Raw genomic sequence first — 26,219 nt, forward strand, 5'->3', positions numbered from 1 at the left:
CGGGAGCAATGGATACGGTAAATGGCATGTGTGGATGTGCAGGTGAAACTTTGATGGATGTGGAAGGCTCCTTTGGGGCCTTGGACCGAGGTGAGGGGGGAGGTGTGGGTGCAGGTTTTGCAATTCCTGTGGTGGCAAGGGAAGATGCCGAGGCGGGAGGGTGGGTTGTTGGGGGGGGTGTGGACCTGATGAGGTAGTCGCACAAGGAACAGTCTTTGCGAAAAGCGGATAGGGATGGGGAGGGAAATATATCTCTGGTGGTGGGTCCGTTTGTAGGTGGCGGAAGGTTGGTGGGTGGAAGGTGAGGAATGGGGAGTTCCTTGTTGTAGTTGGAGGGGTGGGGATCTAGGGCGGAGGTGCGGGAGGTGGATGAGATGTGCTGGAGGGCATCAACAACTATGTGGGAAGGGAATTTGCAGTTTTTCAAGAAGGAGGCCATCTGGTGTGTTTTGTGGTGGAAGTGGTCCTCCTAAGAGCAGATGCGGCGGAGGTGGAGCAATTTGGAATAAGGGACAGCATTTTTGCAGGAGGCAGGGTGAGAGGAGGTGTAATCCAAGTAGCTGTGGGAGTCGGTAGGTTTGTAGAAAATGTCAGTGTTGAACCGGTCACGGTTGATGGAGATGGAGCGGTCCAGGAAGGAAGAGAGGTGTCAGAGATGGTCCAGGTGAATTTAACATCGGGATGGAACGTGTTGGTGAAGTTGATGAACTGTTCAATCACCTCATGGGAGCATGAGGTGGCGCTGATACAGTCATCAATATAGCAGAGGAAAAAGTGGGGAGTGGTGCTGGTGTAGCTGAAGATAGACTGTTCGATGTAGCCGACAAAGAGACAGGCATAGCTGGGGCCCATCCAGGTGCCCATGGCTACCCCTTTCATCTGGAGGAAGTGAGAGGATTTGAAGGAGAAATTGTTGAAGGTGAGGACCAGTTCAGCCAAACAAATGAGAGTGCCAGTGGAAGGGTATTGGTGGTGAAGTTGGGGGAGGAAGAAACGGAGGTCTTGGAGGCCCTGGTCGTGGCAGATGGAGGTGTATAGGGACTGGATGTCCATGGTGAAGATGAGATGTTGGGATCCAGGGAAACGGAGGTGTTGGAGGAGGTGGAAGGCATGGGTGGTGTCCTGAACGTATGTGGGGAGCGCCTGGACCAGGACAGTATTGAGGTAGGTGGAGATGAGCTTGGTGAGGCAGGAGCAGGCTGAGACAATAGGTCAGCTGGGTAGTCAGGCTGTGGATCTTAGGTCGGAGGTAGAACTGGGTGGTGCTTCTTCTTCTTCTCCTCGGGAGATGGATGTAGCAGATCTTTTGACAGAGGCATCTTGAGCATGGAAGCACCGGCGTGGAAAGAAAAAAAAGAGTTGAACAGCTCATTGCCACCAGTATGTGTCAGTTGCATAGAGAGGGGAAGGATAGGGATGCCTCAAAACAATGTTAGTACGTGGTTCAATTGAAAACACCAAGCTAGCAGCACTGGCCAGTCTGTGGATTGAATACCCAACCATGGCGTTCTTAGCATCACTCGCTAAACATCAAAGCTAACCACCAACACACAGGCCCATTGCACCTGGTATTCCCAGCAGTCTCCCATCCAAGTACTAACCAGGCCTGAGTCTGCTCAGACTCTGAGATCAGATGTTTTCAAACTAGCATGAACAAAAATCACATCTTGTCTGAGCAGACCTTGAAGGTCCCAACCTTAAAGGGGATGTGGAACAAATCCACCCAATGGCAACATAGTTCACCCAGCTCATGCAACATGATGCCACCAGGTGGCTGTCTGAAGATTTAAGTTAGCCGCAGCTTTACAACAAAGGCAATTTTAAAAAATGTAGTATATAATTTTTAAAATATCTAACATATATTTAATAATTAATCCACACAAGATAACATACTAAACTACTTAACTTGACAAGCCTGATTCAATTCCCTGAACACAGACACAACCTGTTCCCTCCTTATACATAAGCACCTCAGCTCCATTCTTTTAACTAGTCATTTGCACCACTGAAATAAAATTCACATCAGATACCAGGGATTGACTCAATCCGTTTCATTCACAACTGTGAAAGCAACATATTATAAAACTCGCACAACACCGCGGTTTATTTTCTGTACAGCACAGTTGCATAAAAAGATGTAACATTTTATGTCTTAATGTGTAAATGCATGCCTATGGTGTAGATAGATGCTTGCTCAAAATGAGACAGTCAACCCTATTACAAGTCACATGAAATGGAAAGTCAGAACTTACGGATTTTGTTTTGCCCAATAGTTTGTTACAAGTTCACTTGTAAATCCAGCATCAAGTAACAAGTTATTGATTAGGTCAGTTTTGCCTGGAAAAACAAAGAAAGTATTAGAAAAGAACTATAAAACCTGAGGAGAGACAGTATTACATCAACATAAAAGCTGTCATTTCTCTTACAATGCTAGTAATTGCAGCTTCAGGCCCTATAAAATTCAACTCCAACTCACAGAAAATGACAGCTATCCCATGTAATGCAACTTACATTGTTATTGCCCTGTACTCTTCCCTAAATCATGATTAACCACCCACCTCACATCCACTCCTCCTCTGCAGTTAAGTGATCTCAGCTCTGGCCATTGTCAGAGACCCTAAATTTTAAGTAAATTAAACCTGTATTCTATTCATTTATTTTGTTTTCTTTATTTTCCAAGTTATTCTTTACTGGTTCTGTAGGTTATTTTTCTAATCTTCAAGTCCCACTTCAGGACATCAGCATAAAAATCAAGGTCAGTGTTCCTGTGGAGAGCTGACAGAACGCTCCATTGTTGGAGCAACTGTCTTTCAGGTGAGATGTTAAATGCAGGTCCTTTCCACTATTTCAAAGAAGAACTGGAGAGTTATTCCCTGTGCACTTGTGAACATTTATCCCCCAGTCTGCATCACAAAAGCAGTGAAACACATCACTGTTTCAAGTAGTTTTCAGTAAATTGATGCCAAATTTCTTATTATGACAATGGAGAAACCCCCACCCCCATCAACTGGGAGGCCAACAACTACATACTCCCAGTGGTTTATCTGGATGGAGGTTATGGCCATTGTATTCCGAAGTTCTATGTTTGAAGGATGGAGTCCCAGCATTTACCATTCCAAACACCAGAGCCTGCCATGTTCTCCTGCAAGGCAGCAGCCCTATTAGTGGCCACTTGTATTGATATATTTCATGAGCTATAAAGCACTTTAAGATGTCTAGTGTTCATGGAAAGTGCTTCATAAATGCAAGGCTTTTTTTTTTAACCTTTCAGATGGCACGTGAGCGAAAAGAACAACTTGCTGACCTGAACTCTTGCCATGCATAATCTATGCTAGCCAGTTGAAAGTAAACACAAATGCTGCGAATTGAATTCTTAATTATTCTTTCTTTACAAGAAGCAAATTGCATCTACCTTGTAGCCCGTCTCAACTGGTCAGAACAGAAATTGTGGTGAATAATGGGGAGGAACTAAAACTCTGTTACCTCACATTATGAGACCAGTGCACTGACATAGTGGACAAGCCCTGGGCACCGGGCTTGGAGATGGCCAGGATGGGTAATTGTTGGGAGCCACAGTAGGACAGCTCGCCAATGCTCTCCTACCAACGGTAGCAGGAATGGTAGCAAGTGTGCAATTCAAAGTGTGCTTGGTAACAGTAGCCCCCCACCCCTATCAATTGGGAGGCCAACAACTACATACTCCCAGTGGTTTATCTGGATGGAGGTTATGGCCATTGTATTCCGAAGTTCTATGTTTGAAGGATGGAGTCCCAGCATTTACCATTCCAAACACCAGAGCCTGCCATGTTCTCCTGCAAGGCAGCAGCCCTAGTAGTGGCCACTTGTATTGACAGCGCTAAAGAACTGCTGACCCAGAGAGATATTGGCCCAACCGAGAGGCTGCCACTGTGAAGACTGCTACCACACCCTTGCTGCCTGCCCTGTCCAACCTCGAGACTCACAATCAGTCTTAACCTTGGGACTTATATCCTGGCAGTAAGGTAGCAGTAACCATTTCACCTGTATGGCCTGCAAGAAGTCCAAGGGCTGAGTTTCACTATATTCTGGCAAATATTCTCTGCTTGCTCCTTCAGTCAGCCACCCGGCACTAACATCTCAGTGTGTACCCAATGAGCAGTGACCACACACACCCTGTGTCCATGAACACAGGCATTTGACTTATCATCACGACACATCTCTGACCCACTTACAGAATGCTGCTCTTTACAGTGTACCAGCCACTAGCATGGTAATGCTGCAGCAACTACATTTAGCACACAGGTACAGGCACCCAGCTCATGGATTGGATGCAGGCTGCATCACAGGACTGCCCACTCACTCTCTTAGTGCTCACTCACATTGAGGTGAAAGTGGGTACTGCAGATGCTGGAGGTTAGAGTCAAGATTAGAATGGTGCTGGAAAAGCACAGCAGGACAGACAGCATCCGAAGAGTGGGAAACAATTGGGCTGGCTGAAGAAGTTTCTCCTCATCTCTGTTCTAAATGGTCTTCCCTTGACTCTAAGGCTCTGCCCTCGGGTCTTGTCTCTGCCTGACCTGCAGTGCTTTTCCAGCACCACTCTAAGGAGAAAGTGAGGTCTGCAGATGCTGGAGATCAGAGCTGAAAATGTGTTGCTGGAGAAGCGCAGCAGGTCAGGCAGCATCCAGCGAACAAGAGAATCGACATTTCGGGCATAAGCCCTTCTTCAGGCATAAGCCCTTCCTGAAGAAGGGCTTATGCCCGAAATGTCGATTCTCCTGTTCCCTGGATGCTGCCTGACCTGCTGCGCTTCTCCAGCAACACATTTTCAGCACCACTCTAAACCTCACTCCCATTGAGCTTACCTGGATGCTCGCAGCATTCCAGTCTTGTCTTGAAGTTTACTGCAGACCCAAAGCCAGGCAGCTTGTCAGGGTTGCCTGCAGTGATCAATCACTTGAGGGTGGACCTGTCACTGTAAAGCACTGTGCTTTCTCAATGTCACAACTGGAACATTAACCAGTAACTTACGTGGAAAAGTTACACTGGAGTAACCAAGAAACCTCCCCAATTTTCATTTCAGTGTCTAGATTCTATCCAGCAGGTGGGAGAATAGAAGAGTGCACACTAATCAGGTACATTCAAGATAAAATGAGAGTGATAATGAGTACTAATTCCATTAACTGGTCTCTTACCACACACTAGTGAGTGTCTTGTCTCAAACTTAATTGGAAAATGATTGATTTTATTGTTGCTCTTATTGATTTTGATGTTGAGAAAAGCATCATTCAACCTCTCATGCAATTCTCCCAAATTTCTCATCATAGTCCATATTGTTCAGGGCCTGGGAAGATTCCAACCCAAGATTTTCTCATCTAATTTTCAAACTGAACCAAGAATAGCTCTCCAACAAGTAAGAATTGGAAAAATAACAGCAATAAAAGAACCATTGCTGTAACTGAATCATTATGTAATATAAATATATCCTTACATCAAACATCATCTGAACTATATAAAGTCAAACTGTGTAACCTAAAACACATTTCTCCCTCCAGCAGGAAGATCATGATCCTAATATTTCATTATTTGAATATGGTTAAGTATTAATTGCAGGATGCACTATTGTTCCATAATCATAATGTTCAAATAAGACCATAAGACAAAGGAGCAGAATTTGGGCCAATGTGGGGCAGCACGGTGGCTCAGTGGTTAACACTGCTGCCTCACAGTGTCAGGGATCCAGGTTCGATTCCAGTCTCAGGCAACTGTGTGGAGTTTGCACATTCACCCAGTGTCTGTGTGGTTTCCTCCGGGTGCTCTGGTTTCCTCCCACAATCCAAAGATGTGCAGATTAGGCGAATTGGCCATGCTCAAATCGCCCATAGTGTTCAGAGATGCATAGGTTAGGTGCATTAGTCAATGTCGAGCAATAGGGTATGGGAATAGGTTTGGGTGGGATACCCTGCAGAGGATTGGTGTGGACTTGTTGGACCTAAGAGCCTGTTTCCAGACTGTAAGAATTCTATGATCAAGTCTGCTCCACCATTCCATCATGGCTGATAAGTTTCTGCACTCTATTCTCCAGCCTTCTTCCCTTGACAATCAAGAACCTATCTATCTCTGTCTTAAATATACTCAACGAATTGGCCTCCACAGCCTTCTGTAGCAATGAATTCCAAAGCTTCAACACTCTCTGGCTGAAGAAGATTCTCCTCATCTGTGTTCTAAAGGGTCTTCCCTTTACTCCAAGGCTCTGCCTTCGGGCCCTAATCTCTCCTGCTGATGGAAACATCTTCCCAGTATCCACTCTATCCATGCCTTTCAGTACAGTCAGTCAGTTCTTCTATAACACAATGGTTGTGTTCTTGGGCGAAACAGTGCTTAGGCTGCTGGTACTATAATCGCATTATAGCCAACACACGTTCTAAAAGTTCGCACTTTAGAAACAGCGTCCCCAATTTGTCAATCACGTTCCAGCAAATTCACATTAAATGCATGGTATAACAGAACAACCTGTATTCTGTAAGTTTCAATTAGATCCTCACTCATTCTTCTAATGTACTAAATCAGAATGCAAAAACCTCAGACTGGATTGTTATTTTAGTGATTGTTATTTTAGTGGCTCAAATGAATTGAATATAAAACAATATTGTATCTACACTGCATTTAAAAATCAACTTGTTTATTTTTTCAAATCACGGCTTCCACGCTTGAGCAGCTCATCCTGGACTGAATGAGGATTTGGTTCAGAAATATAAGCTTCAATGATGACCCAGTAAGGACAGGAATTGTTGTTGATGATGGTCAGAAGCTGTGTTGAGCAGCAATCGAGAGTTGAATGTCAAAAGTGTCCAGAAAGATTCTTTTTTGAAGAAGTTTTAAAAGCCAGCAGGAGCTGATCAGTTTTAAAGATTTTGGCTCTGAATTCCGGGCATGAGGCCAATAGAATCTGAACGGATATCTGTCAATGTGACAATAGAGGGACTAGAAAGAGGCAAACATTCAGAAAACTACGTTGTTTAAGGTCCCAACCATTTTCAGAAGAGAGAGAATAATTACAGGTGAGAGAAAAGGATCTTTTTTAAAGATCAAAAATGAATAGAAGGATCAGCTCAGAGTTGATTTAATACTGATCTCACTATTCTGCTTTCAAGGGAATGTAGAATGGAACTCCATTGAGATGCCTGTCAGAGGCTAAGAGGTTAATACATATCACGCAAGATTCCTTTAATGACCTTTCAATGGCCTGAGCTGTCAGATCATATCTCATGAGGGAGAATGCTGACATTTTGATTCCATAGTGCAATCAATGGCAGGTCCATCAACATTTGACACTCTGGTCACCCAAAAATGCAGCATTAGGTCAACAGTAATGGTAATATGGGGGGAATTTTAGGTCCTCCCCTTTTGCCATTTTGGTGGCATTAGGTATTTAATCAAACAAAAGGGTGCTGGGTGGGAACCATGCTGCATTCCCAACACTGTCACAGTTAAGACCAGGGTGGTAAAGGTCCTGGATGGCCCTGTTGCCAACTCAGGCCCTCAGTGTGAAATCCTGTTGCCATTGCCCTTCACCCAGTAGTAAGCAGGAGACTCATTGTGCTGGTTGTGGGAAATGCAAACTGACCGTCCTGTCACTGCATGATTGAGACAACTGGCATCGGGAAGGTGGAGTGGAGGGCTATGGAGTGCTACCTCATTGCTAATGAAGCACCCAATGTCCTGGGCTTTATTAACAAAGCATAAAGGACAAGAGCAAGAACATCATGTTGAATTTATAGTTGACAATGATTAGATTTCAGACAGAACATTGTGTACTGTTCTGGCTGCCACAATTTGGGAAGGATGCGAACATATTGCAGAGAATACAGAAGAGATTTACAAAAATGTTTCCAGAGATGTGAAAGTTCATTTGTGAGGGTAGATCGGAGAGGCTGGTATATTTCTTCAGGAGAGAGGAAGGCTAAGAGGGAATCTGCTATAAATTTTCAAAAATCATGAGAGATCTGGATCGGGAGAAATTGTTACCACACACAAAAGAATCAGGAGTGATTTACAAACATAGCAAATGCAATGTGAGAAGAATTTTATGCCCCACAACAAGTGGTTAGGATCTGGTGGTGGAAGGAGAGTCAGTTGAGACATTCAAGAGGGCACTGTTTCTATTCAAATAATCATCTAATATGGCTCAGTGGTTAGCACTGCTGCCTCAGAGTGCTAGGAACCCAGGATTAATTCCAGCCTTGGGCGATTATGTGGAGGTTGCACATTCTCCCAGTGTCTGAGTGGGTTTCCTCCAGGTGCTCTGGTATCCTCCCACAATCCAAAGATGTGCAGGTCAGGTAAATTGGCCATCAAAATTGCCCATAGTGTTCAGGGATGTGTAGGTTAGGTGCATTAGTTAGGGGCAAATTTAAGATTGTAGAGGAATGGGTTTGGGGGGGTTATTCTTCAAAGGGTTGGTACAGACTTGTTGAGCCGAAGGGCTTGATTCCACACCGTAGGGATTCGAGTTATACTTTGTTCTGAGAAGCAATTATTCAAATATTATTTTGCTCACTGGCATATTCTATCTAAAACAAATCAGCTTGTTTGTATATAGTCAGCCATTTCCCACCACTGTGTTAGTTAATCCATCTTTCAAACAAGAGGAATTGTGCATGAATTAAACATTAAGCAGGTATAGGATCTACCTCAGTGGCCATAAAATGCATAGCCACAGGAGTCACCAAAGAGCAGAACAAGCACATGAAATTACAATATCCAGTTCACATAGCAAGCAGTTGCATTGCTACAAGCCAAGACTTGCTATCAGGTTAAGCAATTAAGGTAAAATTCAGATTAGGAAGGATGAGGGATCAGAGATGCTGGTGACACTGAATCTGAGAAAAGATTTAGCATAGGCTCAAAATCCTGTATGAATGGTTGAATATTTCTCATTAAACAGTCTGATGTTTCAATCTCTACTTAAAAAATTAGGATGCTCTTACTGAGGTGACCTTTCCGTGGGAGCTTTGTGAGAGGTGCCAAAATATTCAGACTACACAAGAAATGAGACTTTAAAAAAGGTGTTGGTGAATCACACTAGACACGGACAAACTGCAGCTGGCGAGACATCCTCTTTACTGTCTCCAATCTTTCTCTTCAGTTGTAACAGTTTGAAGAATGCTAATGACCAAGGATTTTTATTGTGAGTCATTACTGAGTTCATAAGCAATTTGTTGAAGTGTTATTTATGTGATGGATGGAAATATGACTTGTCCAGTTTGAGACTGAAATTGTGGTAAACCAGGCATCAGGTTCATACTTCAAACCATTAATATGAATCCACGACTACATTTTACCATAAAAGGAGCATATTTTAGAAGCTTGATCATTTCTCTGCAAGCATTTATGTTTTGGCCGCTTTTGTCATATTGGATCGTGGAAGTAGTTATAGTGCAAAAGTTAGCAACTTATTGAAATTTGTCCACAAACCCTACAACTCCTCATTCATGCATTAATTATTTTGCAAATTACTTTACCTTTCCCAGTCGTTATTTCAACGTATGATTGGGGTGTTTGTTCACTTCTACAGCTCTCACTCATTGAGCACAAGTAGCACTGTGAGCTTAATTGATCAGGGTGGTTTCTCACCATGCTCACTAGGCTTACAGTTTGAGTCATAAAAATGCACTATAGAGAGATTTTTATTAAAGAATGGAAACTGGAATCTGATTTTTCAGCACAGTTAAGATTATTTCATAATTTCTTTTAACAACAAAAATGGGGAGAATGAAGTATTCGTGTACTTTCCAGATTAATTTGAAAAAAATCTTACAAATGCTTTTAACTTCTTAGACTCATGTGTAATATCAGAAAGACAAAGAAAATAATTCAGGGAAACGAAGGAGGAAATGATTCTTCTCTCAATGGAATATGGTTGTCACTGGCTAAGCTGACATTTATTGCCCATCCCTCCAACCTGGGAGATTTTTACTCATTCTATCTCCATTGCTAGGTCAAAGTCCTAGAATTATTACCTTCCAGCTCGGTGGGAGAACATGGTCAAGATGTCTCAATGCCATCTTCTTAGATGTAACCAGAGATGGATAATAAGTGCTAGTCTTGTCTGCAGCACATACATTGGCAGAATGAATTGAAACAAAAATCTTTCTTCACCCACACAGCAAAAGTGTGGTGTCTCACTTGTAGCTGGAAATTGCTATGTAAATTGGCTATGTTTGCCACATAACCACATTGACTGTATTTAACCCACTCAGTGAAAAAACATTGGGATGTGATAATAAATGAAAGTTAAGTCTGTTTATGGTTTTTACTCTTGTCCATTTTCTTCACCTCAATCACATTTTAAAACACCCTCACATTTATTGGGCTGCCAGCAGTAGCAGGAAAATTGAGAATGTAGTCACTGTGTTGAGTTCAGTCGCACACTCCTTTTATGGTTTGGAGGTGCTGGTGTTGGACTGGGGTGTACAAAGTGAAAAATCACATAACACTAGGTAACAGTCCAACAGGTTTATTTGGAAGCACTAGCTTTCAGAGCACTGTTCCTTCATCAGGTGGTGAAGGAACAGTGCTCTGACAGCTAGTGTTTCCAAATAAACCTACTGGACTATAACCTGGTATTGTGTGATTTTTCACTTTGTCCACTCTTTTGAGTTACATGTTGAGTTTTATTGTAGCCTCTTTGGAAGAAGATGAATGTCACCATCACAAGGTTGCCTATCCTGACTAGGTTACCACATCTCCAGATTACACTTTTATCTGTGCAACTCTAAAACCTGCTGTTCTCACTCCAAAGATTTGAAGAGGGAGGCAGCCAGTGAGAGGGTTGGCGAGTGGAAGGATCAATGACCTGTATTTTTGATAAGTAGGAGGTTGATAAGCAGGGTCACAGGTAGGAGTGTCAGCAGTGCGGTCCTACGTGAGCAGCTCAGCGGGAGGGCTAACAAGTACGAGAGCCCCAAATGGGAAGGTCTACGAGTGAGAGAATCAGTGAGAGTGTCAGTAAGGGTGAGGGTCAGCGAGTGGGCAGGTCATCAAGTATGTGGATCGATGAGTTGGAAGGTCAGAGAGAGGTGTTACTTACATCAGTTTCCCATGTACTGCTCCAGGCTGGAAAAGACATGTTGACATTGGCAACTGTTTTATTGATAAAATATGGTTCAGTACCAGCACTGATCCCTTACTCGCCAGTGCAGACACTCTCTTGATCCAGAAGCCAATTCCCTTTCATTTTTGTTATAACCAAATTTTGTAAACCAACAGCTACCCATTAGAGGCATTGTAACATTAGTCTGAGCGTGTTTCTGGAAAAGCACAGCAGGTCAGGCAGCATCCGAGGAGCAGGAGAATCAATGATGAGGTGCTTTTCTGATGAAGGGCTTTTGCCCGAAAAGGAGCAGGAGAATCGACATTTCGGGCAAAAGCCCTTCATCAGAAAAGCACCTTATCATTGATTCTCCTGCTCCTCGGATGCTGCCTGACCTGCTGTGCTTTTCCAGAAACACACTCTCGACTCTGATCTCCAGCATCTGCAGTCCTCACTCTCTCCGCATTGTAACGTTAACCAAAAATTTAAAAGAAAATCTAAAGAAACTAAATTAAATAGTGTTTTGTTTTGGGGAACAGGGAGGGAGGAGGAAAGACAATGCAGTCCAGCCCATAGAGCTAACATCTAGCCCAAAAGGCCTCATGCATACTGGTGGATATGCTCCCTCTCTAAGGACACAAGGACACAGATGTAACTTTAAAGAGTGACCCATCCATATCCTGCTGTTTGGACCTGTTAATGGCTACCTTAACAGGTCACATTGGACTTTAACATTGGGCAGCACAGTGGCTCAGTTGTTAGCACTGTTGCCTCACAGTGCCAGGGACCCAGATTTGATTCCAGTCCCATTAACAACCAAAAAAAAATTCGAAGAACTACGGATGCTGGAAATCAAAGAAAAACAGAAATTGTTGGAAAAACTCAGCAGGTCTGGCAGCATCTATGAAGAGAGGAGCAGAGTTAACTTTTCAATTTAGTTAACTTCTTCAGAAAATTAGCAACCAATATAGAATCATCAGTAGAGCTAGTAACATCATTTATCGACAGCTTGCTATAATTGATGTGCATTTCTATGCAGGGATTCATTCTCTGAAAACTAAAGGAACACATTCAAGCCTTGTCCCTCTATGAATTATCCAGAAATGTGGGGAGATTATCGCTCCCTGCTGCTTTCACAATGGCAATGCCTCAGCTAATCAGAGTGGACTTGCCAACCAGTCACCATCTCCCTTTTCTCCCACAAAAACTGTTTTGATCATTTAAAATTTGTAATTCTGGTGTTTGTCCTGATGCCCCAGAGAAAGCAAGGCTGCAGCATCACGTTGCTCTTTTTTGATTGAAAGATTCGAAGCAGTTCAGCACTTGATGCCAACTGTCAGAGCTACTGTAAACTTCAACCCTGAAGTCTTTACAAGAATTCAGCTGTTTTCAAAACCTTGTTTGAGGATTACAAAGATTATAGGGTCTTTTAATAGTTAAAAAACACACAGACGTAACAGACGTAAATTCATTGTGATTTCAAAATTGAAAACCCACTGGCCCTCTAACACATTTATTTCCTGGAAGCCACAATATAACACTCATGTGAAGCATATATATTTTATTTTCACTAAGACAATGATTTAATTTTAAAGAATGTGATTTAATCTGACCTTCGCCATTGATACAGGTGACTGTGCTGTAAAAATGAAATCACAGGGAACTGCAGCCCTGTGTAGGAAACCAGCTCCTTCCTTAGTGTGCAATAAAAACCAAGGCAGCCTTCTCTCTCTGGCATCTTGTCAAAAGGTCATTTTAAAAAGCTGTGCTTCATGGCCATTTTCATCAAACACAACTGCACCAAATGAAACGGCAGAGACCCTGAGGTCTATTGAGTCATCTATAGGAAACATCAATTGGTCCCAAATGACTCATGGCTGTTATGGGGGAAAGGATGTCAGTGAACTACAACGCAGTATATCACTAAATTGTTTTTTTTAAAGCAAAATTTCTCACCCTGCATTGACAACACCACTCGCTATTTATTTTGCCATCTGACTGTTTCCCATTTTAATTAGGCAATATTATTAGCTCACCTGGAATGTTTAATAGTCAAAGATAAAAACCAAAGCATATAAAACACAATCACAAACTGCTGGCAACTATTAAAGTAGCTAAGCTGATCCCATATTTTGTTAGCTGCTCACTGATATCAATCTTTGCCCAATAACTGAGAAGGGCTGTGATTGAAGGAGATTCTAGATGCCGAGATATCCTATTCCATGTTCCCTGTAAAAATCCAAAACACAAAAATATGAAACAGATTCCCTTCTAAATGATTGCATTTTAGATTAGTTATTTTCTCATTGGTGTTAAAGTTACAACATTTCAACTTGCATTTTCTCAGCTAATTATTTTTTCTAATTCGGTTAACCTATCTATATCCCTTTATAACCTCCTTGTGTCCTCTTCATGTCATCTACCTTTGTATTATCAGCAAATTTAGCAACAATATATTTGGTTCTGTATTCAAGTCATTTGAACAGATTATAAATAATTGAGTCCCTCGCATTCAGCCATGTTGCATACCACTCATTGTATCCTGGCAACCTGAGATCATAAGACCATAAGACATAGGAGCCCATCAAGTCCACTCCGCCATTCAATCATGGCTGATGGGCATTTCAACTCCACTTACCCGCATTCTCCCCGTAGCCCTTAATTCCTTGTGACATCAAGAATTTATCAATTTCTGCCTTGAAGACATTTAGCGTCCCAACCTCCACTGCACTCTGTGGAAATGAATTCCACAGGCCCACCACTCTCTGGCTGAAGAAATGTCTCCACATTTCTGTTCTGAATTTACCCCTCTCTAATTCTAAGGCTGTGCCCACGGGTCCCAGTCTCCTCGCCTAACGGAAACAATTTCCTAGCGTCCACCCTCGCCAAGCCATGTATTATCTTGTAAGTTTCTATTAGATCTCCCCTTAATCTTCTAAACTCCAATGAATACAATCCCAGGATCCTCAGCCGTTCCTCATATGTTAGACCTACCATTCCAGGGATCATCCGTGTGAATCTCCGCTGGACACGCCCCAGTGCCAGTATGTCCTTCCTGAGGTGTGGGGACCAAAACTGGACACAGTACTCCAAATGGGGCCTAACCAGAGCTTTATAAAGTCTCAGTAGCACAACAGTGCTTTTATATTCCAACCCTCTTGAGATAATTGACAACATTGCATTCGCTTTCTTAATCACGGATTCAACCTGCATGTTTACCTTTAGACAATCCTCAACTAGCACTCCCAGATCCCTCTGTATTTTGGCTTTACGAATTTTCTCACCGTTTAGAAAGTAGTCCATGCTTGTATTCTTTTTTCCAAAGTGCAAGACCTCGCATTTGCTCACATTGAATTCCATCAGCCATTTCCTGGACCACTCTTCCAAACTGTCTAGATCCTTCTGCAGCCTCCCCACTTCCTCAGTACTACCTGCCTGTCCACCTAACTTTGTATCATCGGCAAACTTCACTAGAATGCCCCCAGTCCCTTCATCCAGATCATTAATATATAATGTGAACAGCTACGGCCCCAACACTGAACCCTGCGGGACACCACTTGTCACTGGCTGCCATTCCGAAAAAGAACCTTTTATCCCAACTCTCTGCCTTCTGTCAGACAGCCAATCCTCAATCCATACCAGTAGCTCACCTGGAACACCATGGACCTTCACCTTGCTCAGCAGCCTCCCGTGTGGCACCTTATCAAAGGCCTTTTGGAAGTCTAGGTAGACCACATCCACTGGGTTTCCCCAGTCTAACCGACTTGTCACCTCTTCAAAGAATTTTAACAGGTTTGTCAGGCACGACCTCCCCTTACTAAATCCATGTTGACTTGTTCTAATCCGACCCTGTTCTTCCAAGAATTTAGAAACCTCATCCTTAATGATGGATTCTAGAATTTTACCAACAACCGAGGTTAGGCTAATTGGCCTATAATTTTCTATCTTTTGCCTTGATCCTTTCTTGAACAAGGGGGTTACAACAGCGATCTTCCAATCATCCGGGACTTTGCCTGACTCCAGTGACTTTTGAAAGATCTCACCCAACGTCTCCGCTATTTCCTCAGCCACCTCCCTCAGAACTCTAGGATGTAGCCCATCGGGGCCAGGAGATTTATCAATTTTAAGACCTTTTAGCTTTTCTAGCACTTTCTCTTTTGTAATGGCAACCATACTCAACTCAGCCCCCTGACTCCCTTTAATTGTTGGGATATTACTCATGTCTTCCACTGTGAAGACTGATGCAAGTTCTCCTGCTATTTCCTTATCTCCCATCACTAGCCTTCCAGCATCAGTTTGAAGTGGCCCAATGTCTACTCTTGCCTGTCGTTTGTTTCTTATGTATTGAAAGAAACTTTTACTATCATTTCTAATATTACTGGCTAGCCTACCTTCATATTTGATCCTCTCCTTCCTTATTTCTCTCTTTGTTATCCTCTGTTTGTTTTTGTAGCCTTCCCAATCTTCTGATTTCCCAGTTAATGCCCATCCTCTGCTTCCAATTAGGCCACAAAACCTCTATCTATGTTAAAATATTAACCCATAACATGAGCTCTTATTTTGATTCGCATCCTTTGGTGAGATACTGTATCAAATTCATTCTGGAAGTCTTAATACAGTTTATCCACTGGTTCCTCATTATCTATGTCATTTGCTACTTCTGAATAATTTGGTTAAATCTGGCTTCCTTTTCACAAAACTATGTCAACTCTGCCTGACTGTGTCCATATTTTCTAAGTGCCCTGCAATAATAAAGGATTCAAGCATTTTCCCAGGAGTTTAGGCTAACTGGTGCCTGGCTTGCACATTTTTGTCTCCCTCCTTTCCTGAAGAGTTACTTTTACTATTTTTCAACCTGGTTGGACCTTTCCAGAATCCAGAGAATTTTGGAAAACTAGAATCAATGTTTATATTATCTCAACAGCGATTTCTTTTCACACCATGGGATTAAAGCAACTGCCAGGAGAACTCACCAACAACTAACCTCTCAAACGTCTGTACTCTTCTGAAGGTGTCCTCACTGATATCTGCCACCAGATGCAGCCATGATCTAAGAAATGGCTCTATGCACCATGTATTTAAAACTTTGCCTGTTTCTATTTGAGGAAGCTAACTTCGAAAGACTGGTTTGTATTTGTTTGGCGTAACAGTGCAGTTCTACAGCATTCAAATCTAGCTGATAAAAAAACACGTTTAAGGGAATATTTTCAGCTTGAATTCATCAGGACTTTTGTAAGAATAGCCATGTCAAGGGCAATAACAATTTATAATGTGTGAGAAAATAATGTTGATTGGTTGGCAAGTGAGCTCTGATGAGAAGAGGCTTTGCCCTGGAGAATGCCCCAGTCAGAGAATATCTGACAGTTAACTGCCAATCTTTGTTTAAATTTAATCTAGGCTAGTTGATGCCAATTGGTCAAGTTATTGCCCTGAAGAATTAACTGGAATATGGCCATCACCTATCTTGTTAAGTTGAGATAGAAGATATACATACACCAGGCCTTTCTGTCTGAAAAAAAAAACAGGGCCCCACATATTAATGTGTGTATTTTCTAGCACCCAAAAGTGCACCTTGCTTATGAGCTCAACTGACAGCACTCAATTTGTTGTTAGCATAAATCTTGGCACACTCAGGATTACTTGGCAAATGTTGCCCAATTGTGGAATCATGTGTAGTATTGGTTACTATGTTGTGAGTTTTGCCAGCACAGTCAACAGCTTGCATGTTGCAAACAGCTGAAGGTATATGCTATTTTATATATCTCCCAGGCTTTGGGATATATGGCCTACCTCCCTAATATCATATCAGCATCACCCAGCATTATCATATACCACTTTATTCATTTGTGGGACAAGCAGGACGTCTTTTTGGTTTGACAGCAGCATCCTGTTGTGGTGGACAGCGCTCATCTGTTCCTGCACAGTAGCTGCGTGACACAATTAGATTCACCTGCTGGCCAAACCTTTCAAATAAATTACCCTTCCAGGGTAAACTGAGATACATGGGCATTTTCCCAGGACCAAAATTGACAATCTCAGACTCATTCATGAGTTTGTGAAGTTTGCATCAAAAACTGATCTGATTGCTTTGGCAATTGTCTTGCAGGATAGCTTTGATGTGCCTTACAACATCATCAAACCTGACGGTCTGGAGCTTGGGCCCTATTTATAAGATTGCTGATATGGAACTCTAACAATCCCAAAGCAAATATTGACATCTAAAGTTAAGCTTGCAGTAAACTTTAAAAGAGAACCCCAGCCAATTTCTCAACTAGCATGTCAATGAAATTTCTGATTAATCAGTTATGAGAATAACAAGTCAACACATATGAATAAATCCAAGAGAAATATAACTGCCTCTGCTCTCTCTCATTCTGTGGTTAGTTTCTTTGTCTTTGTGCATCCTGCAAATTACAGAAGGCAATGCAGATCATTCACAAACAGGAGCTTATGCTTATTGAATGAACTGAGTAAATAACACAAATGCCTTGGGCTCCATGATTTTTGAGACTTTGAGAGCAGTGAAGAAGAAAGGCAGAACATTGAATAGAGTCTGTCAGCAAATTGAGTGACTACTGAGATAACGTGACATGTTTCAGCCATCGATAAAGCCAATAGAACAATCGCTCCATAATTTCAGGACCTCCCAAAAGCGATTCAAAACCAAATGCATCTGGCAAGTAATTACAGACAAACAGTTGAATTGACACACACTACATTTTTTTCTACAGTCATGAATAAGTCTTCCTAATTTAAGCCAACAAGTTAAGCCTATTTTCAGCAAGTGGTTTAAGTCACATAGGTTTCAACCAGGTGGACATGTAGAGATAGTTCAGGCTGCAGCCTAGGAATGTTTGGAATAATTTAGGAGGCCTTCCTGAAATGTGTGGTGCCAATTACTAATGCATTGTGCCTTCATGTGTGCATGTGTATGCAAGAGAGACAGGGAGATGTCAACATAATCACAGTCCAGTTCACAGAAGAAGGCAGTCACATAAAAGGTTAATGCCTGCAGGGGCTTCGCAGATATAGATAATGCAGCAAGCATCAGGAAGAATGATTCTAGCTTGATGGATTATATTACTGAGCAGGTCCTCACTAAGATGAAAACAACACGTCACCAAGTATTTCTTTGCTTGTACCTTCCCTGAATGAACAATATTTAATTTTATTTCTCCCCGATTCCCTTTCTTTTCTGGTTGCTCTGTGTCTTTCTCTTTCTTATTTAATTTATACTCGAGTATCACTGGAACAAAATAAAGCAGGAAAGCTGGTTATTGCAATGCAATTTAAATCCCATGAGGCAGGAGAATATAGCCATACTCGTGTTGAATTATGTGGGAGTGCACATCCATCCCCTCAAAGATTTATGTGATACATATATATATATATATGTATAGCCAGTGGATTAGGCTGAAACACAGATGCAAGTTCTACACTACAAACAACTGCTAGAAGAGGATAGTACCAAATTTACAAAACATTAACATTTTCAAAATGCGTTTATGCATACCATAATCTTTAATACATTTATCTCTTTAGCGGATACTCTCCTATCAAGCCCATATCCAATTATTTTCTGCTCCAAATTCCTTTCAACAAATTTGAATGCACACATGCAGCAGTTGCTAGATTGGAAATATCAGCTACCTCCTCAAGAGTAAACATCATAAAATTCCCAAACTGCAATAACTCAATTCATTTTGAGTTCTTTTAAACTATTAATACTTCCACTGCTACCAACTGAAATTAATTTTTTTTTCCATTTTCCCCCGTGCCCGCAATGATTTGTTATTCCAATTAGGTGCAATTTTCATTGATCTAAATTCCAATTAAGAAGGACTCCCCGAGAGTATATGCATCATTTGAAAGTGATGAGGACAGGCTGCAACTGTGTCCTAGGGTCCTGATGTCACCAAAACTTGCCAATACGACTTCTGGATTCTTAATGCCTCATACATTTTTTTGTGGTAAACTCCATCACTTTAGTTAGGCAAGCCATGAATAAAAACAATAGTATTTTGAAACCTGCCAAGTAGATTCGCTGCTTTAATAAATTTAATGAATAAATATTGCAATCAAAATCAGTTGTATTCATATTCCATCATTTAGCATTCAAACGGAATTCAACCATCAAAATATTTGGGGACAAACAGGACAGCAAACCATTTATTTCAAAATAGAGGCAAACTTATTATGATTTATGCAGGAAAATGCTTTCACTTGTTTTCTTTCTTGAAGCAGTTTCAAAGTTTTGAATAATTACTGCTTTCCAATGATGTCTACCTTTGCATTAGGTAGTGCAGACATGATAGTCCAGGTCTGCAAGCAGTAGAAAGAGCTTTGGAGAAACATTGAAGAAAACATTGGTTTTTTGTCTGGTATCTATGCAGTAATGGCTGAGTGCCCAGATTTGGGAAAAAAATGAGGGTGACACATTGGAAATCTTTCCAATTCCTTTTTGTTTATAGAAATATCTGACTTTCCCTGGTACATTCTTGTACTGTGCTTCTGTCTTCTTTCACTTTCAGTACGTCACACCCCAGTCATTTATAACCACGTATTCTCCCACTGTGTCACTATCAACTCTGCCCTTTTCTATTTCTTTTTCCTGCTTTCTTCCGATTCCTCCCTTCTTTCTCACTTTCTCCATGTTTGCATTCTGAGTTCCTTTTTTTTTCCCCTTGTTTTCTCACCCTCATCTATTTCTAGCTGCCTCTCTCTAAAGTGTCTTCTTTTTCCTTGTTTCTTTTAGGTTGTCTTCTCTTCTTACCTTCTTTTGGTCCCCTTCCTACCTCTCCTGGTTTGTGATCACTCTCTTTTTCGTATTTACGCAGTCTCCTTTCCCTACCTGTATGCTCTGTTAATGGTGTTTCCTTTCACTTCTGTGTTCATTAATCTATTTTGTATTTATAGTTCTCTACTGGCTTCACTACTTCTTAAATTTTATATTCTTATAATTTAGTTTTCTCCCGAACGGATTGGCATTTCCTTCAATTCTTGATTTGTTTTGTTTCATGTCCATTTCTCGTTTGCTTCGGTTCCCTTCATTTTTGATTTTCTCTCCCTCCTACCATGCTTTGATTTTAAGAAAGAAAGACTTGCATTCATTAAGTGTTTTTCATAACCTCTGGTCACCCCAAAGTGCTTTACAGCCAATGAAATACTTTGGAAGTGTACTCATTTGTATAAACCAAAGATGTGACAGTAAGTTTGCATACAGCAATTTCCCACAAACAGCAACATGATCATGACAAAGTTATCATTCTTTGTGATGTTGATTGAGGGATACCTATTGAACAGGACACAGTAACAACTTCCCAACCAATCTTCAAAAGGAGCACCGTGGGACTTTTAAGTTCACTTGATAGAAGCTCACCTGAACATTTCACCCGAAAGCTAATGCCCAGGTTTGACTTGCATGATACTGCGCTGGAGTGTCAGTCTACATTTCTGCTGTCAAGTTTCTGCAATGATCCTGAACCTTCTTGATGCTAGTCCAGCTCTGCTTTTGTATCATTACTGGAAATGTGGACAGAATCAAGCTTCAGGAGGACTCTAGTTCAGTGGAGACTCTCAGCCCATGGAAGTTAATGTAGTGAACAGAAGGCAGTTTGTCTTATTGTGCCAAAACTGGCCCACTGAAGAAACAAACCTTTAGTCCAATTCATCCATGCCATTTAAAAAAAAAGTGATAATAGTACTTGTCAGAGGACTAAAACATAACAATAGTTTAAATCTGAATGAGTATCCAATTACTACATAAGTTAATTATCAGTACAACAGATGTAGGCCAGAACAAGTAAAGATGGCCGCTTCCTTCCCTAAAGGACATTAGAGAACCAGATGGGTTTTTCCAACAATCGACAATCGACTCATGGTCATCATTAGACTCTTGATTCCAGATATCTTTTATTGAGTTGAAATTCCAACATGTGCCACTGTGGGATTCGAACCGGGGTCCCTAGAACATTGCATAGCTCTCTGAATTAGCAATCTAGGGATAATACCACTAAGCCATCACTTCCCCTCCTAAATTACATCAAATAATCTCCAGAATGGAGATTCAAAAGTGGGGATATTCCCATCTCGTAGAATGGCACTGCAGCATTGGAAGGATTTGTCTAGTGAATTCTGGGATACCACAAAAATTCCATGGGTTTTGGGGTGGGGGCAACATGGAGGTGTTTTTTTTAAGAGAAGCAGTGAGCTAAATTGGTCAGGTACACACTCTGGTTTCCATGTCAACTCTTCTCAACATCTAATTTATTTGGCTAGTTTGGTAAGATAGAAAGCTGAATATTAATGAGGAGAGCTGTAGCTTTAACAAGACTTTTAACAAGCAACAATCTCTCTTAATTGGCACCTCAGCATTGCCTAGTGAGAAAAGCATGAAAACTTGAAAAAGTTGCTCCTGATGTCGAGATCAGTCTCTTTGAATTTCTCAACCAATTCTGTCACAAATCTCATCACTGCCCACATCCCTCAGAGCCCACAAGATGCTGCCCATTGATTTTAAAATTAATCAGTTTGTTGGAAGCCTTATTAAAAATTTCCCAGCTTCAGCTTTGATGCTAAACTTAATCACTTTACTCTTTATCCCAGTGGCAATATCGTATAACTCTCCAACACACTCCTGAAAATAACTTCATCTAGACTGGATACAGGGGCTCCGTGGCCTTTTCAACATTTAAAGGCCATTCTCTCAACCCATTTGACCTTCTTGCCTTTTCTCCTTCCAACAGACTGTGATAATGGAATATCATGGAAGTTGACAGCCTCGGGGAGTGCTGCAGCAATCATACGGCATTTCTGTAAGTACTTTAAAAGCACCCTTTGACCAAGCTGTTCTAATATTTCCTTCTGTGCCTCTGTGTCAAATCTAATCTGATAATGTTCCTGTAAAGTTCCTTTGGGCATTTTTACAGTGTTAAAGGCACGAAATGTGTGACATTTCTGTGGTTCATTAGCAGTAGGAGGAGACTCCTGTGGTTTAACAATGTATGGAGCAGAAATCTGGTTTCCATTAAAATAGGGGTCTTGAAATTCCAGCATGCCTCACTCAAAGATTTCTGGGGCTTTGCATCATTGACAGGGGTTCTTCAAATTTGGCAGCGGTGAAAGGGTGGGGGGATTCCAACACAGTCAACTGAGGAGAGTACTGTCTGGCAGCATTGAGAAACCTCCCTGAGTTCTGGTAGAATTAAGAAACAAAATCTCAGTACAAAACTCCAGTGAAATGGGAAATTGCGGGAATTCAACCATTTTACAGAACTTGATGTGCTGTGTTGTGGGACGGAAGGTGGAACTGGATTCATGAATGCTGGGAAGAAATTTTCAAATCTTGGTGGTATAGGAGACCAATTGTGTTCTACCTACTTGCCTATGCAGCTGTGACTGCTTTTCTGTACTACAAGATCAGCATCTTTTCCTTTGGCTACTCCCTACCTTTCTGTACTGTATCGCGTACAGTCTTAATGCCCACCCATTTCAATTTACTCTTGAAGATCAAGAGATGTGAAAGGGGAGCCATGCACACAGGCACAATCAATGGGGTTGGTGCACATAACATTGGAGGCCTGAGGAGAGGAAGACACAGACGCTGATGACTCATATTATAGAGAGAAGGCAGAGGGCAAATGACCCTCAGGGTATGCCTCTTTCTTTGTATGGTTTTATGACCACATCCATGAGTTGCAAGACACACTAATCAATGAGAAAGCAAGGTCATAAACTATCTTTAGGTTAGGGTTTCTTCATAACAGTGTTTATTGTATATTAACACTACATGCTATAATACATGGAATTCAGAGAAATACCAGTCTCTCATTTCACTGTTACATTTTTGAAAGACTATTTCATGACAGCTTAATACTAGCTTGTCCACTCTACATGACTCTCTAAACGCTTCCAGGATTCACATGCCAAGAATTCAGGCTTCTACTGAGCTCTCCATTATTTATTTCTACTTTCTTAACTCCACCCACACTGTTATTTATGTCCAGTGAGGAGAAGCTCTCTGACATCATTACAAGGGTTGCTCCAGGTTCCTAGAGTAGCAGTTACAGATAAGAATCAATAAGGACAATTGGTAACTTGCAATGGTGTGAGAACTATTGGGGATCTTATAGCAGTGGAGATACAAAGATGATCCCACTGAAAATCAGTAGTATTTTCAACTTAGAAACATCAGGCTGAACCTTCTGCGGAGAACAAGCCACAGTCACTTTGCTCTTCTGTTACTTGTTACTTACCCTGGCTCAGAGCTCTACATTTCAAACCTTGAGGCCCACAGAGTGGAGAGTTCCAGTCTAATGCAGGTTTGGTGTTGGAGGCCAAACTACACCTGTTTTTACAGCAGTAACTGCCGTATTCCAGAGTTTAAAGATCCAAAGCGTCTTTGACAAGGAGAGCAATTGGATGTCTAAAGTAAATGGATGAAGTGATAATGTAGTTCTTAGGTTCGTGAAGGGGTAGGGCTTCAGTTAAATGGGTAAAAGGGGTTGGACGGTAGGTGGGTTTGAAGGTATGATGGCAAATGGGTGTGTGTGTGTCATAGTGTTAATTAGGTATGCAGGAAGAGTGGCAGGCAGATGAGGGGTTAGGGTGTAAAGTGAGTGAGTGAGTGCAGGTAGCAGGTGAGGGGTTATGCTGGTGGATGAGTGAGGAGTATGGTAGCAGCTAAGAGAGGTGGTTGGGAGGCAGGTAGATGAGCAGGTAAAGAGGGAAGGGTTTGAGGGGTTAGGGTGGTACGTGGGTAGTTAAGAGGGCACATTGGTAGGTGGGTGAGGGTGTAGTACGTCAAATGGGATAAGAGTTACAGAGGTAGATGGATCGTTGAATGGGCAGTGTGCCATTTGGCTAAGGGGGCAAGAGATGAGAGAGGGAGTAATCAGACAGGTAGGTGAGGGGCTTCAGTAGTCGTTGGGCGAGGGTTAGACTGACAGGTGAGTAAATGGATGGATCAGCGAGCAAGGGAAATTGTACTGGGACAAGAGGGGACAGGTATCATGTAAGAGGTTGTTTCCTTGGGGGTTCACGTGTTTTTGGAGGGAGGCCATGGTGTTGGAAGGGTAAGGCAGGGTGTGGGGGCTGATTTAGCTGTCAGTTGTGAAAGACAGAGGTCAGCATAGTGAGGTATCAGTTTTACAGTTATCCAGGAGTTGGAGCAGGTTTTAATCCTTCAGACTTCTCCCAAGTAACTATTCATGTAAGTAGGTCAGAACCCTCTGAAGTCTCTAACTTTAATTCAGAGTTGTTGACTTTTCCAGAAGATTCCAGAAAAAGTTCCCAGGCTATTATCATGTGGTCAATGCATTGGAGGGGTCTATCAGGATACATCCAATCTCCACCATTCCAGAGACTGGAGCATCTGTGCCACCGTCAGACTGTCAAGACCCAAAAACTGATCTCTAGGCTGCCACCTAGAGGTCTCAATGTTAAGGATGAACACCATCCAACAAATCCAGAGGACTGAACCAGAGAGAGCAAAACCGATATTTTAGCTTTATAGAACAACTTAACAGTAATAGTATGACAGGAAATCAGGATAGACTTACAGGAAGAATTTCAGTTTATTATGGGTGATATTTATTTAGCCTGTCACAATAACCCACAAGCAAATTAGATCCAATAATAAATGCTTAATCATATCTTTTGAAGCAATAAATTCTGAAATGCTCTTTATCGAAGTGAATTGCGGGCACGGAAGCTTACAGCTTCAGGAGCATGTGTCACGGGGACTGAAATGTGAACTGAACTGCACAGTGCAAAACATGGCATCAGACTATAATTAAACAAGTAAATGCCAAGTGGAGGTGGATACATTTTTAATTTCATGACAACGAAGATGAATCAGCAGCTATTTGTGTTCAAGCTGCGGAAGAAATGCTCCTTTTATCTGCTTCAAATAAAACTCCTGAGGAAATGCATGTCTTGTAAATGCATGAGGCATTTATACACAAGGGTCTCACTGTCTTATTAGAAAAGCCAGTCCATAAGGACAGGTTCAGCACAGCCTGACAGGGTACAGATTTCATACATTTCTTGAAAGTGAACCATGGCTCCTAAGGACAATAAACTCTCATTATTTACATCCTGCTTCTCTTTCTCCTATTTTCTGATGCACCAGAAAGACAGAGTTACGATTTTCATTATTTTTCCATTTTTTCGGAGACGAGCCAAATAAACGACAGCGTACAAAGCAACAAGCTTGAGGTGGAAACTCTGTGCATGCTGTGGTACCTCAATCTTACTCCTGAGCAGAATCTTATTAAAGAAAAACACAAAGGTAAAAATAAAGAAAACTTCAGGGCATATTAATTTCTACTCCATGGATTTATTGCAGCATGTGGAAACTACAGCCAGTGCTATTCTGAAAGGGTCCCATGGTTTCAATTTGTTTTGCCGAGTGGTAGAAGTAAACACACAGACATCCTTAACCACTAGTATGGGTTAATTTGTTCAGATAAGATCAGGTCAGACCTCCAAGTATTTCTTCTGTTTATTTACACTATATACTAGAGCATCCCAGAGCCCCCGACACATCTCTGCAGGAGACTAAGGTTGTTTCTACCTTTGAGCAGATTCTCTATCACATGATGACCTGAAGTCAGTTATGTCATAGAGACAGTGGAGGCAGTGGTCAAATTAGTCCAGAACTCACTGGATTCCGGGAGGGTTCCAGCGGATTGGGAAGCAGCTGATGTGATACCCGTGTACAAGGAGGAGGGAGACAGAAAACGGGAGACTCTAGGTCAGTTAGCTTAAAATTTGTCTTTGGGAAACACAAGAATCCATCATTAAACAAGAAATAGTAGGACATTTAGAAAAGCCTGACACAATAAGAGTTAACATGTTTTTGTGAAGGGAAAATCTTGTTTGCCAATTAAGCTCGAGTTCTTTGAGGACTGAACAAATGGAATAGATAAAGGGGAGCTGGATGAGGTTTTGCAGAAGGCATGTGATAGTGTTGTATAAAATATTATTGCATGATATTAGGAGTCATGTATTAGCATGGATAGAGGATTAGTTAACACACAGAAGACAGAATTTAAAACTTGGGAAGCCTTGTTACAACTGCATAGAGTTTTGGTGGGACTGCATCTGGAGTACTGTGTACACTATTGCTCGCAGTATTTAAGAA

The 26,219-nt window shown here is 41.7% G+C and overlaps 1 protein-coding gene across 8 annotated transcripts in view; it reads right to left on the bottom strand.

Annotated features, from left to right (window-relative positions):
- cacna2d1 (calcium voltage-gated channel auxiliary subunit alpha2delta 1) overlaps nt 1–26,219 on the bottom strand; it is a 692,512-nt gene that overhangs the window by 57,335 nt on the left and 608,958 nt on the right. For all 8 annotated transcript variants that reach the window (XM_087999530.1, XM_043713764.2, XM_043713767.2 and 5 more), the window contains one exon: nt 2,253–2,337. In XM_087999530.1, coding sequence (XP_087855656.1) covers nt 2,253–2,337 — 85 coding nt within the window. The remainder of the gene's footprint in view (nt 1–2,252; nt 2,338–26,219) is intronic.

This window comes from Chiloscyllium plagiosum, unplaced genomic scaffold, assembly GCF_037043375.1.
Source record: "Chiloscyllium plagiosum isolate Xiang-an unplaced genomic scaffold, Cpla_swu_hap1 HiC_scaffold_23, whole genome shotgun sequence".
In the NCBI taxonomy this organism is placed as follows: domain Eukaryota; kingdom Metazoa; phylum Chordata; class Chondrichthyes; order Orectolobiformes; family Hemiscylliidae; genus Chiloscyllium; species Chiloscyllium plagiosum.